Below are 16,313 nucleotides of genomic sequence, written 5' to 3'. Positions count from 1 at the left end.
TTTGTTGCACTACTCTTGACTTACAATATTCTACTATTTATGGTCACCATTTTATAGAAACATCCGGTTGTAGTAACCATCCTTTGGTGGGAGTTCATGGCTCGCACACCATATACCATAGTGTATAGCCCAAGGCTACCACTTGTAGATGGACTTTAGTGCATTCAGTTGTTGTGTGCTGTCTGTTGTGGAGATCCATTATTACCAAATAGTTTTTCAAACTAACTGAATATCTAAATCCAAATTTTTGAAAGTTCTGTTGGCTACTTCAAAAGTAGCAGTGTTCATTGTGAAGTGGCCTCACCAGCAGTAGTTTTTCATGTAAACAGAATTACGTATGTACAGATGTATGTAACTAATGTCGTTGAAAAATATCAATGTAATCAAGTGAAAAAATTGCCAATAGGAGAGAAACAGCACTCATGGAGACAGCAGCTCTTTGAAAGTAATAGCTTTATTTCTAATGTATTTGGTTAAATACAGTTGGCATATCCAGGAACCGCAAAAATCACCATAGTGATGGCTTATTGTTAATACACTACACAAATTAAGGTATTTCTTTGTAGTAGGATATACTGATCATGATAAATAAATGAATGAATGAATATATTTATCTACATCATGGTTTATAATGTCTCAACTTTAACCATAATTGTTTAAGTTTGCCAGATCTGAGTTAAATGTTCTCATTTCATTTTTCAAGTATGTCATTAATGAGTGTGTATCAGCTCAACTGGACAAATACTCATAGCTTTGTTTATGACCTCTTTTCCTTTGGTAAACATCACTCCCGTAATAGAATCTTGATTGATAACCATCCTCTCATTGGTGACACACTCAGAAAGATTAGGTCTGTTTGTAACTCAGGGTGTATACGTGGACAAGGAAAAAAAATTCCCGGTTAAAAATACACTTTATACAGTATATTTTCCGTTATCAATCCTTTGAATGGTTTTGGTTTTATACACGGGCGTACAATTTCCCGGCATTTTAGAAAACGAAACTCAGGGAAAAAGACACGTTTCGGAAATATCTTTGATGTGCAGCAACATGTTCAATGGCTCTGAGCACTATGGGACTTAACGTCGGAGGTCATCAGTCCCCTAGAACTTAGAACTACTTAAACCTAACTAACCTAAGGACATTACACACACCCATGCCCGAGGCAGGATTCGAACCTGCGACCGTAGCAGTTGTGCGGCTCCGGACTGAAGCACCTAGAACCGCTCGGCCACCGCAGCAGCAGCAGCAGCAGCATGTACGCTGCGTATTTTCGTATTACGATAGCACACATTGGAATTCCACCAAACACCGCATGTTACTTTTCGAATCATTGAAATATGGATTTCGATGCGCTTTTGTAAGCCGTTCGTAGCTCACGTCACGTGATCTCGCCAGCTGGTGACAGCGAATATTCAGAGCATAGGACACGTGATGTAGTCAGCCAACAGCAACATCACTGTTAAGTAGCATGAACACACAAACAAGGAAAGTTAATAGTTTAAATTAATATACATAGTGTTGCGACAAGAAAAGAAAAGCTTTCACATATAATATTGGTTTCAAGCTGCAAGGGAAGCAAAGCTTTCGCATGTACTGTTGATCTTTTTTGCGCGTGTTACACTTTAAAATATATCAAACAAATGTGCCAGTAAAATTTTTAATAATGACAAAAATGTCTGATCTGGCTTCAAAATTCTTCTAAATGGCTCGTCATCAGAGAGTTGATTTTTAAATGAAAGTCAAACGCACTTTGATTTAATAAATTCATGGTACATTCTTGCACATAGTTCAACTTACGTAAAACGATATTTACTTTGAAAGTAGCACTTTTCAAACCACCATTCGCAATATTTTCCCGCGACCTGTTAGAAATAACAGGCAACACCGCGCTTGGGTAGCTATCATGACATAGGAAGCCCGTATGTACATACGTGAAAAACATTGAAAGATCATACATCATGTCATAAAAGAAACAAGACATCAGAGGATACTGCAAGAGCATCGGAATTTCGTGAACCATATTAAAATGTGCACATTTAAAGTGCATACTTAAAGGGCACGTTCGTATGTCCAGATTCCCATTGAAATAGGCCTCGACCTGATATTAAGCTTTTCAGTGTGGTTTTCGGGATGTAAATTTTCTTGGGGCACCAGTACTGTATTATATCATGTTTGTGTCTTTATTATGGCATAACGCCATCATACGTGCTAGAAAATGAAAATGTGCACTTGAAATGCAGCGAACAGTTGAAACTAGCCATTAATGTGGAATTAAACATTTCGTTTCAAATACATTGACTGACTCTGCGGAAAGGTTAACAAAAGCCAAATTTCTTAAGCAAACAGACAAAAATAACTACTTTGTTCCGCAAGGCGATTAATGCTTGACTGTCAGAAAGGTGGAAATAAAATAAAATCTGAAACTAATGACATATTTCAGCCTTCCGTAATTATGTGAATGTGTTAATTTACTCAATAGCTCTCGGCCACAGATATCCGTTTTGTTTTCATTTGACGTGAGGGTAAACGAAGAGGAAACAGCAAAATCACTAATGCGAACTTTCTACCGCACGTCCAAACTATATTCAGGAGAGTGGAAAGTGAAATTTCCTGTGGTGCCTCTCCTGCTCCCAGTCAGCCGGTTTGACAGCCTGCCCCTCTTTAAAAAATCTCACAATTAATTGTGGATGGGATTATTTGTAATCGAGAGAACAAGAACTCTTCAGCTGAACTCTTTATTCCCTAATAGCTAATAATTTGCTGTTTTGTGTGACATAACATTAAATATAGAACATATAAAACCAATACTGACAAGAGATAAGCAAGAAATTAGGTATTTCTTCAGACCTTAGCTCCTAGCATTTTTTTCTCTCTAATCTTGCTACAGGTTTACATGGCGTGCTTTCCTTTCTGCGAAAGAATCTATTACCTCATCAAAGTTCGTCAAACGTTTTGCTACATGAAAAATCGAAATATCGTTATCTAATACTAAAAAATCTGTTAATACAAATAATACCCAAGACTGATGTGGTTTCTCGATCTGATTACGTCTATTCTGTCACTGTCTGCTAGATAAAACAAAATAGGCCTTTCTCATATGGCAGCAACTTTGTAACACACCAAATAAACGAGACTGTTTTCGCACAAATGGCCATTTTTATAACACGACAGAATATAATCTAATAAGTACCAATATCAAATGCCTATTAGGCCTACTACAAGCAAAAAGCTTTACTTTAGGAAATAGTTTCACATTTCATTCGTATGGACCAGCTTCTCAAGCATGAGATCGAATTTTTATAAAATTTGGAATCGTCTTATTCTTCCATAATTTGTGTGATGTCCCCGTTACTTCTCATTTCCTAGTTCTAACAAACAATCTTGTCATCACCAATTCTGTAGCTATTCCTGCCACTGTCAAAATTTGTTCGCCGATTGACTTCACTAACCCTGCCAGAATCACAGGTTTAGTTCTCCCGCGATTATTTTCCGGTTAGGCGTTATTACGTGTTCGAACAACACGTTTTCCGCGTTACTTCCAGAATAGAACTTACGCTGCTGCTAGCCGGCGACTGTACTACTGGTCCTTACTAGTGTAGCGATCTGGCCAAAAAGTTTCTGTCAAACTTTCGTTTTCTTAGATACACCGAGAAGATAATACGTAATCTTTATCACCTGTTATTCCTGTCAGTCGTTTATTTCCTCTCTGGTAGTCTGAATCTATGTAATTATAACAACGCTGATCATTCGCAAACCCACTCAGCCACATAATCAGACAGCGATTGGCATTCATCCGTTCGGCTTTACTCCTTCAGCTCGTATAACCCTGTCCCCTTTTGTCTGCGGAAAGTTTATTTCTAGATGCGATGAGGATTCTCCTGACAGAGACATCACGTACACTATGCATGCATTCAAAAGTCAACTTATGATTCATTCAGAAATTAACTTAAAATGTGTTCAAAAATGTTCAATAACCCACAAGGAAGCGTTTCAAAGTGATATGAATAATCGATAGGCGAAAGTGCATTGGATGCTAGATGCTTTGTGAAACAACTTGTTCCCCCTCAAGAATATGTATTTGGCGCCCCCATTTTCCGGTAGCATCTAGCTGCAACTGCTTGCACAGCCAACAGCCACATTCCTATTGCTAGAAGTGGGAGAATCTACTGCTTAAACGTGACTCAACTGCGCATGCGCATGAGCCCGCGCGTAACTGCTAAAGCAAATCGAATGTAAACAGTTGCGAATTCACACTCATTGGAGGCAATTAGTTGTTATGAAGCACTGCATAGTCTTCCTAAAGCCTTTGACACATTTTCAATTGGCAGATGCTTGCATGAGCACTGTGTGTCGTTGTTGTATATGGCGCATTTCCTTTGCAATTTAATTAAATCAAATTTAAGTTATTTTCGTTTTTTCTCTCGTTTATATTTTATTGTTGGAAGTATTATTCTGCAGTAACGGGACACAGTGTATCAGTTCTTACCAGTCAAAAATACAAAAATTTAACTGAAAACTAAAACAATGAAAAATTTCCGGAATTCTAAAAATATCCCAAGTTTTTCCCAGTTTTCTCCCGGATGAAAAAATTCCCGGGTTTATCCCGTATACACCCTATTGTAGCCAAGAGGCTAAAATATTTCTTCTATTTGCGAGTTGTCAGACCAGTTGTTTGCAGCAGTTGTCAATGTACTCAGTACCACTTTCAAGGCTGTTTGTCCTTACTACCAAAAGTGTATTTCTAGTTCCCACAGATGATATGGAGCAGGTGGAAGTCACCATCTGTTATTACTGTACACTTGGGCTATTTCTCTGCTGTTTGTTTACACTTTCTTTGAATGGCTGTGACTGATAGGTGTGAATCTATTCGTTAACAGAAATATCCAATTATTAACCAACATCCACTGACTGTTTATTCTTCTCTATGTTAGCTCACCGTCACATTAATTTTGAACCCTGCTAGACCTAATGTTTCCACTTATCTTTCTGATAAATACTGCACGAGTCATCGGAAGTTTCTCAACAAAAACAAAAAAGTTTGAACTGACTTGTTTCCTTGTATGATGTTGGGGGCAACCGCTTTCTATGAAGGATATTACCTCTGGGACTTTGGAGCAAATACTTCAGCAGTTACGATTCTGACTCATGATTCTTTGGCCCGTTTGTTGGAATAATTGCCTCGTATGATCCTGGTATTTCTACTGGGTATCTTAAGAGTTTCACGTAACCTAAAAAGTTAAAAGTTAATTCCTTCGTAAGATTTAATGGGGGAGGTGCAATAAACCTAGCTCCCTAAATTGTTTAAAGTGAGCATCAAATGGTTCAAATGGCTCTGAGCACTATGGGACTTAACATCTATGGTCATCAGTCCCCTAGAACCTAACCAACCTAAGGACAGCACACAACACCCAGCCACCACGAGGCAGAGAAAATCCCTGACCCCGCCGGGAATCGAACCCGGGAACCCGGGCGTGGGAAGCGAGAACGCTACCGCACGACCACAAGATGCGGGCAAAGTGAGCATCACTGGGATATTTTCTTGTATGTATGTTCTGCATATACACTTTTTTGTGTCTTTAATCAAAAGTTTCCCCACTTTCTGCAGTTTATTATTGCTGATTTTTCCATTTGTATAAGCAGTTTCTTAATCTAAGGACAGGGTATTATCCCAAACCTCAATCTGGACTTTTACAAATATTTAAAAAACAAAAATTCAAAAACTGTTGATATAAAGATGTGCTTACATCAGAAGAATTCAGCCAGTATACATAATGATATTCATTCAGGGACTATGTTGCGAGCTCAAACCAGACATTTAGAATAGCAGTAGCAAATGCTCCCCTCTACCACAGTGACCAGAGTCATTTAACCACTGAGCAATCATAGGTGGATAACACTGTGACATACTTGATAAAATATTCTAGTGCATTGATTGACTGTTCCCCTGTTTCTTGGTAGAACATTTTATACATTATGAAAAAAAAAAAAAAAAAAAAAAAAAAAAAAATTGAAAAAAAAACAACACAAAACTGGTGTTCCATTCTACAATATTCTAGAATACTGCACCAGTGTCTTGTTTTTCACTATTATAATATTTTATATTATTTGGTCAGTTTATAACTACAGCACTGTCAGGTGCCGCTACTTAATAGTGTAAAAATTTGTGTGAAAAAATGTAATCATCTACCAATATGTGAACAGTGACAACAGGACTCCTGAAGTATATATCTAAAGGTTATTCAAATTCACATGATTCCACAAAAAATGGAGAAAGGAATCAAATTCCATTTTCCCCTTCAGACTTTTACATTGTGCGCAGAAATTGGCAAATTGATTTTCATGCTGTTTTGAAACCATTATCTGTGATCTCTACGGATCAACAGTGAGTGAAGGAATGTAGAGGTTAAGACACAGGACTTATATTCTGGAGAAGTAGTCTCAAAGTTTCATCTGGTCATGAGTTAATAGGTTTCTCATGGTTTCCCCTTAAGATAAATGCTAGGATTGTTCCTTAAGAAAATGTCCTTCCAATACTGAATAGATACACTATTTGTCATCAGTTTCCATTCCATCTTTTAGTTTATTTCATATTCAACTATGAACTAATTAATTCTATCTTATCCTTCCTTTCAGTTTATTCTTGTCTCCTGAAGCAGAATTCTGTTTTTAGATTAAAAAAAAAAAAAAAAGAGAAGTACTGTTACCTTGTCCATTTTGCTATAGTTCTAACAAAATTTGTTATCTCAATTAGTTCAAGAACATCATTTGCTCAAATTTCCTGACCAATTAAAACTACATGCCTCACCAACAATTCAACCTGAATCCTTTTCTTTCACAGGCAGTGTTCATCTCACCACAAATACAGAGGCACACCCTTAGCTGGACTTACAAATTTTCACATGACAGATCGTAAATGGAGTTCCACCAAGTTCACTTTGATACATTATATTTCTCCTGAATGTGGCTGATTACATCTTACAAGAAGCAAGAAGTAGAATTATTACTTTTTTTGCAATTGACATAAGTATTTTATGGAGATACAGTAAAGAGAAGGTGAAAATATTTTTAAAACAATTCTGAGTGATTTTTAAAAATGGTTTCTCTCTTAGTTTTAGGAAACTGTGTATTCAAGATCTGCAACATCCAACTTCTACAATAATCAATTTTATTTCTCTACACAGTCAGGAGCTGTTCAGTGGGATAAGATCTTCAAAATTTTTATTTGTTTGTATGGATGGCAACTTTAACTATAAAAACAGATTTGCACTTCATGTCATTGCAAATATTCAGGACAGACAAGTCAATACGTTAACACTTGTCTATTTACAGAGTGTAATGTTTAATGGAATATCATTATGGAAAAATTAATTTTTAAAGAGAAGTTTTTCACTGCACTACAGAGCTCTGTAAGGGATGTATATGGTGCAAACTGCATATTTTTTTAAGACTCTAAATAGTTAAAATATTCAGCTCAGGTTCATATCTCACATATTCTTTTTGTGCTATTGCAATAAAATTTTTCCATTCACATATCCACTGATGGGAAAAGCCTAACAAATAGCAGAGCCAAATTTGAAAACAAACTGAGAAGGTTTTTTTTTTCCTAGAGATTTCCTCCTATAGTCAAGATACACTCATACTCGTACTCAGAAGATTTCCTTAAAATTGTGAAATGAAAGAATCAGCTCATAAACCTGTTATAAGGGGAGCCACAAACTGATGCAGCAATGAAAAAATTGCATGTGCTGCTGCACAGATTTGGCAAGGCAGTAAATTTTAGGAGAAGGTAAAGACATATTTTAACCAATATTTCAAACATTGTGCATCAAAGGTATTTCAGTAGCCCATAAAAATATTTTAAAGGTAAGTGAATCAATGGAAAATCCAGGATGGAATGCAATAATACCAGAGAAGGAAAGTTGCTACTCATCATAGAGTGGAGATGCTGAGTCACGATAGGCACAACAAAAAGATTCACACTATTATAGCTTTCGGCCATGAAGGCCTTTGTCAGCAGTGGAGACACACACACACACACACACACACACACACACACACACACACACACACACACAAGCACAGCTTGCACCCACGTCTGTCTGCAGTTTCAGAGAACTGAAACCACACTGCGAGCAGCAGCACCAGTGCATGATGGGAGTGGTGACTGGGTTGGGGTAAGGAGGGGGCCGGTTTGGGGAGAGGGAGGGATAGTATGGTGGGAGTGGTGGGCAGTGAAGTGTTGCAGTTTAGATGGAGGGCAGGAGAGAAGGTGCGGAGGGGGGAGGGGGCTCTACTCAACCCAACAAGCTACCTTCCTAGATGTTGACCTCCACGTCAGAGATGGCTACATCAGTACCTCTATCCATATTAAACCTACTAACCATCAGCAATACCTCCACTTCGACAGCTGCCACCCATTCCATAACAAGAAGTCCCCTCCTTACAGTGTAGCCACCCGTGTTGGTCGCATCTGCAGGGATGAGCAGTCCCTTTCTAAATATACTGAGGGTCTCACTGAAGCCTCCAGTGACCGTAATTATCCTCCCATCCTTGTACAAAAGCAAATCTCCCATGCCTTATCCTTCCAGTCTCCCACCACCTGCCGAAGTCCCACAGTCTGGCCACAGAGGAGCATTCCCCTCATAACTCAGTACCATCTGGGACTGGAACAACTGAATTACATTCTCCGTCAGGATTTTGATACCTCTCATCATACCCTGAAATGAGGAATGTCCTGACCACTATCCTTCCCACCCCTTCTACTGTGGTATTCCGCTGTCCACCGAACCTACACAATATACTCGTCCATCCTTACACAACCTTTGCTCCCAATCCATTACCTCATGGATCATACTCTTGTAATAGACCTAGATGCAAGACCTGTCCCATACATCCTCCTACCACCACCTAATCCAGTCCAGTCACTAACATCACCTATCCCATCAAAGGCAGGGCTACCTGTGAAACCAGTCATGTGATTTACAAGCTAAGCTGCAACCACTGAGCTACATTCTATGTAGGCATGACAACCAACAAGCTGTCTGTCCGCATGAACAGCCACTGACAAACTGGGTCCAAAAAACAAGTGGACCACCCTGTTGCTGAACATGCTGCTAAACATGATATCCCTTATTCAATGACTGTTTCACAGCCTGTGCCATATGGATCCCTCCCACCAACACCAGCTTTTCTGAATTGCGCAGGTGGGAACTTTCCCTGCAATACATCCTACGTTGCCATAACCTTCCTGGCCTCAACCTTCATTAGTCACTGCCCTCTCCCATCCAGACCCCTCCCTGTTCCCATTCCAGCACTACACAGCCGTCATTTCACCGCCACACCCAGTCTTTTAATTTCTTTTTATTTCTCTCCTTTCCGCTACTTACCCCCTCCCCCCTTCGCACCTTCTCTCCTGCGCTCCATCTAAACTGCAACACTTCACTGTCTGCCACTCCCACCATACTATCCCTCCCTGCCCCAGCCTCCCCCTTTTCCCCCCACCCAGTCGCCACTCCCATCATGCAGTGGTGCTGCTGCTCGCAGTGTGGTTTCAGTTCTCTGAAACTGCAGACATGTGTGCAAGTTGCATTTGCGTGTGTGTGCGTGTGTGTGTGTGTGTGTGTGTGTGTGTGTGTGTGTGTGCGCGCGCATGTACTGCTGACAAAGGCCTTAATGGCCAAAAGCTATAACTGTGTGAATCTTTTTGTTGTGCCTATCATGACAGCATCTCCGCTATATGGTGAGTAGCAACTTTCCTTCTCTGCTTTTGTTAAAGGTAAGTCACTTAGTTTTAATAAATGTTTAAATAATACCTAATTATAGTCTCACAACCCTGCTGCTTTGAGAGGGGAAAAAACCAAAGGTACAATATATTCACATTATTAACTCAGGCAAAACACAAGTCATATTGGGTCATTAAAGGAACTTACCCCCTGTGGAGCATTGATAACCCCCGTGTTGTAGCCAAATTGCAGCATTCCCAAAACTGCGGCAAGGATTGCATATGACAGGAAGAATGTCAGTCCCTGGAATACACAACACAATATTTTTTTTTAGAATTTATCATGAAGAACAAATGAAGTATAAAATCACAGACATATTTTCCATAATAATTTCCAGTTTTGTACTGTGTAATTAACTGTGTTGGTATGAGTAAGATGAAGAGTAATTATTTTCCTTGTAAGCATATGATTTATCATTTATATTTTGTGTGATTCAATATTGTACAGAAGTCTGCAATCACAAAATCACAGTGCTTAGCATATATCATTTGAAGTATAATTTTTCATCGTCCATTTTAAAAGGACAGATTTGCATAGATTTTCTTGAGGGTTAACAGAAACAAACACAAAATAAAGAACAAATAAAATTTCTCATTTTATTGGAAATAACATATATGATATGAAAGACTTAAGATCTGCAAAACTTACAATGTTTGTTACTCTTTTCGAATATTTATTTACAAGAGTATTTCTTACACTTTTCTGCTATTAAATATGAAGTTGGAAGTTTATTCACAAAGATTTCAAAACTTTCGTTATAAATTTGTGAATCTAATGCAAAAATTAACAGTAATTAGAATAAACATTGTACAGGAAACGTTACATCATTTGTAGAGCCAAATCCAGTGGAAAGAAATAAGTGACACTGAGCATACAACTACGTCCAAAATGAAATAACTTTATTTAAACAGTTTGAGTTATCAATATTCTCAATGATTAATGATGATAAAGCTGTGGATTCAGAAAAACTTTTAAACTTCAAGATCACAAATATAATTTTACTGATACTTGTTTTGGCTTATCTACAATGCATCTACAGATTGTAACAAAATACACTAATTAGTGTACAACTGCCGAACGGCAGGACACAGCATCATCATCTGTGTGAGCAGGATTGTTTGTTATACAGTCAAATGGAAGAATAATGTAAATTTTCCCTGGATAAGCAGTCCGCCATGTGTAATGAACACCGACAGAATCAGACAGTATACATATGTGGACACTGCGATCATGCTTTCCACATTACATTAGTCTAAAGTAATGTCACAAACAGTGACTATGGACTCTGTAGAATGAGAATGTTCACCTAAAGAGGTTACATAGTGCTAGTTTCCAGCGAGAAACAGGCATCTCATTTTGCATAGTACTGCAAGCATGATCACTGTGTATGGATACATAAACTGTCGGATTTTGTCTGTGTGCATTATGTTTGATGGCCTCTTATTCTAGAATAATTTACATCACTGTTCCATTGGATTGCATAAAAAACAATCCTTCATACACAAATTGTGAGAATATGTCATGCTGTCTGGCAGTTGTACACTACCCAACATATTTTTTTAATATTAAAAAAAAAAAGAAAAAGGGATCTGAAGATGGCTTGTAGATAAGCTGAGACTAGTAATCACTAAAATTACATAATTTGCAATACTGACTATTACAGGTTTTCTTGAATCCACAGCTTTAACACAACAGATCACTTATCTCCAAATTTGACCATGTCAAATAACGTGATTAATGATGACAGTTCATCAAACTGGACCAAATTGGGAAAGACACAGCCAAAGATTGCTATTTGTATAACACACACATTCAGTTATGTACTATAACAATTCAGTAGGAAACTTGCAGAGTATCAATGCCATTGTTAAAAATAAAATATTATAAACTGAAAACTTGGCTGGTCATCAGGAAGCATATTATTTATTTCTTAGGCTTCTTTTTATCACCCTCCCTCCCAGCCTCATCTTTTTTCCAGTTTTTTAATAGAAGAAAGAAACAATTCCCATTCTCTCTAGGACTAATACTTTCACCAAAGTCAGAGAGTCCCAGTCATGTAATTGACAATTTCATGGTATAAATCTTGAACCATAAAAGTTACAGGATTTTTATGTTTTACAATACAATAAAGTGATATTTAGACCACAATTAAAGTTTTCACAATAAAGTGCTGTTTTGCTAAATTCATGTATATCTTCCTCTTCAGTTCTTCATACACATGAATCAGCTTCTTTTGAATGTTCTACATCTTGCAGCAATTTCATTCAGTGCCTTGGTCCAACATGACATGCTTCTGGAGCCACATTGAAATATTCAAGCAAGAAAGCAAGCAAGCACATGCAGATTAATGCAGGACAACTGAAAAATAAAATAATAATCATGCAAAATCTGTGTAGGGGTGCAAAAAATATAATAAACTTAGAGGATGACAACCAAAAATATCATACTATTAACATATATGCACTCATACTTATGCACAACAGAAATTAAAAGCAGAAGTACATATTTACATTATTCTGGGTATAAAATTTTATCAGTCTTCTTGCAACATGAAAGCTGACCGTTTTCCTGCTTATAGCTTTTGTTCAAAGGTTTGCATCAATAGAAAAATTCCTTCAAAATTTTATTTCATTGCTTCTAAAGTAAAGATTGCAGCTGTTTTAGGGGGAAAAGGATAACATACATTCGTAAAAAAAACTATTTGCAATGTACCTGTAGTTTTTGTAGAACACATTTTTTAAATAGTAGGGGGAAAGTAAATATAAATACACATGAGTGTGTGCATGAGGGGGGGGGGGGGGGGGGCGGAGAGAGAACAACACATCACAAAGGAATTATCCAAGTGATATAGAAATCAATGGATGTGATATACCTGCACAGACAAACAAATTATTGCAATTTCAGAAAAAACTGGACGAATTATTCAAGAAGAAAAAGCTTCAGAAATTGAGAAAGTCAATAAAGGCCTGGTAAACCACTGGCTCATATGCAAGCAGTTATTCTGCTTGGCACTAATTGATAAAGTTGTTGGATACCCTCCAGAGGAATACTAAGCCAAATTCTGTCCAAATGGCATGTTAGATCATCAAATCCCGAACATACTCGAGGGCCCTGCCCATAATGTTCCAAACATTCTCAGGTAGGAAGAGATTCAGCAACTTTGCTAATCAATGTATGGTTTGGCAAGCAAGAAGACAAGCAGCAGAAACTCTCACTGTGTGGAGGTGGGAATTATCTTGCAGAAATGTAAGCCCAGGATGGCTTGCTATGAAGGACAACAAAATAGTGTGTAGAATATCTTTGGCATACTACTGTGCTGTAAAGATGCTGCAGATGACAACCAAATGGGTCATGGTATGAAACTAAATTTCACCCTAGATCATCACTCTTGCTTGTCGGGCCACATAGTAGGCGACAGTCGTGTTTGTAGCCCAATGCTGTCTCGGGTGTCTCTAGACAAGTCTTCGCTGGTCATTGGGATTCAGTTTGAAGCAGGACTCATCACTGAAGACAGTTCTACTCCAGACAATGAGATTCAAAACCAAATGTGACCAACACCACTGCAAACAGGCTTGTTGGTGTACAGAGGCCAATGGTAGGTGATGTAAGGGGCACCAAGAGCTCCACCCCCTATCTGTGAGCCACTTATTAATGGTACTTGCGGTCACTGCTGCATCAGCTGCATGTTGGATTGATGATGATTATGATGAATCTGGGGCTCTGAGTGCCCCACTGATGACTGGCCGATCCTCACATTCTGCTGTCTCTCTATGTCAATCGTTTCCTTTTTGACATTGTGTTCAGCCATGGTTCACCTATTCCTGACAACACTGTTGAACAGTAGCATTGGTCCTACTCAATGTCGAGCAATTCACCAATTACTCCAACAGGCTTCTTTGAGCCCAACAACACATCCTCTCTCAGATGGTGAAATCCGCATATATTTTCCATGCACCTGTCTGCAAGGCACACATACTATCTAACTGAGTACACAGAATGAAATTTGCAAAGACTTTATGCCCTGGTAATGACATCTCCCCTGTTTACTATCCTTGTAAGCTGTGTGGTAAAATTATGCTGTAATGCCACAAATTCATCCATCAGCTACTAAAGTTTACAGTTTTGCATTGTCCACTGATACCCATATGAATATCAATTTGTGACCAATTTGCATAACTGCGCTCTCTCTCTCTCTCTCTCTCTCTCTCTCTCTCTCTCTCTCTCTCTCTCTCTCTCTCTCTCTCTCTCTCTCTCTCAGCTTAATAGTGCAAATGAATTGTAGGAGTGAAAATGAGGAGGAGGAACAAGTAAGATTCCCTTAACAGTTTCAGTTTATCATCAAATAAAAAATGCTTTGGAAATTTATCATTTGAATACTCATATCAATTACAAGATTTACACAGAAGAAAAGAGTTGGTAACTAAGATTTTGTAGTTATTACTGGCAGATGCTGGAAACAGTCTGAACTGTAACCTGAACTATACTACTGAGGAGGACATCAGGCACACTGCTGGGAACAGTCCTCTAGTAAACAGATTGTGTAAGTACAGAGCTTCAGGAGTGAGTCAGTACAGTGATGAAATCGCACATGTATCTGACTGATGCATTGTCCCTCACATAGGTGCACCATACATGTCATAGTCTACATCTAAATGTTCCCTGTAAGAAGTTGCTTGTATGGGTAATCTACACAAGCATTCAGTATAACCAGAAGATTTTTCTCCAAACCCTACTATTTCCATTGGGTCTTTTTTAAGGTAAAGTTATTCAAGACAGTGCAGCTAGTATATATAGACACACAATTTTGGGAATAAATGGAGAAACAAGAACAGCACCTTAGACAACACAAAGGGCAACAATCATCATAAATTGAGCTTTTTCAAGAAAATACAAGAAGCTTTTCAAATGAGAAAGATCAGCTTCTCATATCATTACAAGAAACTGAAAGATCTAAAGATATTTTTACAAATATTCTATGCTGAACATATCATTTGGATGTCACAGTAATTGAAAACATGCACTTTGATGGTTCCAAGTTACTACCACATTATTAATTACTGCATATGTAAATAAGGAAAGGGAGACCGGCTATATAAACAAAAACTTAAAATTCCTAGGCCACATTTCCATACAAGAACTGCATATGGGTTCTAATGTGTACAGCCCCAACAGGAAATGTTTTAAACTTCCTTAAGAAATTTCAGAGGTTGTCCATAAGATTGGGAAGCTGTTGTACCTGGAGAGTTCAATATTGATTTAATTCTGGGCAGTATTAACACAGGGCATTTAAATGCCTATCTTTGGTTTGTTGCTCACAGCAATATTTCCAACAAGAATAGGACTTAGCAAAACAATGATTGACAATTTATCTAAATCCGACTGTCTTTCAACCAATATGTGCGAGATCAGAAAAAAAAAAAAAAAAAAAAAAAAAAAAAAAAAAAAAAAAAAAAAAAAAAAAAAAAAAAAAAAAAAAAAAATCTATTTCAGCACGGTAGTGAAATGGCATTAAAAAGGCTTAAGATAAAAGCAGCCTGTGCCAGGAAGAAGAGAGAGCTTTATTTAATGCAGAAGACTAGCTCTCACCAATACAAAATACCATTACATATACTACTGCCAAATTCTTCACCACATTATAAAAATGAAATGAGAACTTGATATTCATCCTCCCAATGACAGTCATACAGATTATGATAAATTCAAATGACTGGAATTCTTGACAGTACCAGAGAGAAACACAGATAAAAAATAAATATTTAAATACAGATCCATTGGACTGATCAACAAAGTCACTGCCAGCAACAGTTTTGTTAAACTATTGGAAAAGTCACAAGAAGTTACCTCTAATTATAGAGGTCTTCCCTCCTTCCTGTGTTCTGATTTTTTTTTTGAAAAGGTAGCTTTGAATCATCTTTTAACAATTGTCTTACTTTGGCTTTATATTGAGGCTTTTCTACTGAAAAAGCAATACATGTTCTCACGAATTCACTTCTGGTAGAACAAAAGAAGAAAATTATCATTATGGCATTTTCTGTGACCTTTCCCAGGTCTTTGTTTGTGCAAATCATAAAATTATGCTGGAGAAACTAAAATAGTATGGTATTAAAGGCATTTCCCTCACATGAAGAGAGTCTTGTTCTAGAAACAGATGGTCACATTATGAAATGAGGGAACAGAAATAAGACTAACTTCACAGTGCTGAAACATTTAGTGTGGTGTCTCATATGGCTTGGTGCTTAGCCTGCTCCTGTTTTTTGCCTACATAAATGATTTACCAAGGATATTTAATGACATTAGTATACTAAGGGCCAAAACATATCCATACCAGATACTGCCACAAGAACAATTGAACAGGATTGGAACTAGCTCACAGGAAACAGCGTAACCCTTAATCTTACAAAGACGCGAGTCTAGAAAAATAAAACTGATTATCAAGTACCACACGAACAGTTCAATGGGAACACAGAGGATGAGACTTCATATGTACAGTTCCCAGGCATCCAGCTGGATAACAAATTGAGGTGTCAG

At 37.8% G+C, this 16,313-nt stretch overlaps 1 protein-coding gene across 9 annotated transcripts in view; it reads right to left on the bottom strand.

Annotated features, from left to right (window-relative positions):
* LOC126188976 (glucose transporter type 1) overlaps positions 1 to 16,313 on the bottom strand; it is a 1,320,264-nt gene that overhangs the window by 248,640 nt on the left and 1,055,311 nt on the right. For all 9 annotated transcript variants that reach the window (XM_049930753.1, XM_049930752.1, XM_049930756.1 and 6 more), the window contains one exon: positions 9,933 to 10,028. In XM_049930753.1, the coding sequence (XP_049786710.1) occupies positions 9,933 to 10,028 (96 nt within the window). The remainder of the gene's footprint in view (positions 1 to 9,932; positions 10,029 to 16,313) is intronic.

The sequence above is a fragment of the Schistocerca cancellata genome, chromosome 5, assembly GCF_023864275.1.
Source record: "Schistocerca cancellata isolate TAMUIC-IGC-003103 chromosome 5, iqSchCanc2.1, whole genome shotgun sequence".
In the NCBI taxonomy this organism is placed as follows: domain Eukaryota; kingdom Metazoa; phylum Arthropoda; class Insecta; order Orthoptera; family Acrididae; genus Schistocerca; species Schistocerca cancellata.
The sequence above is the reverse complement of the archived record's forward strand: the minus strand, read 5'-3'. Positions and strand labels throughout refer to the sequence as shown.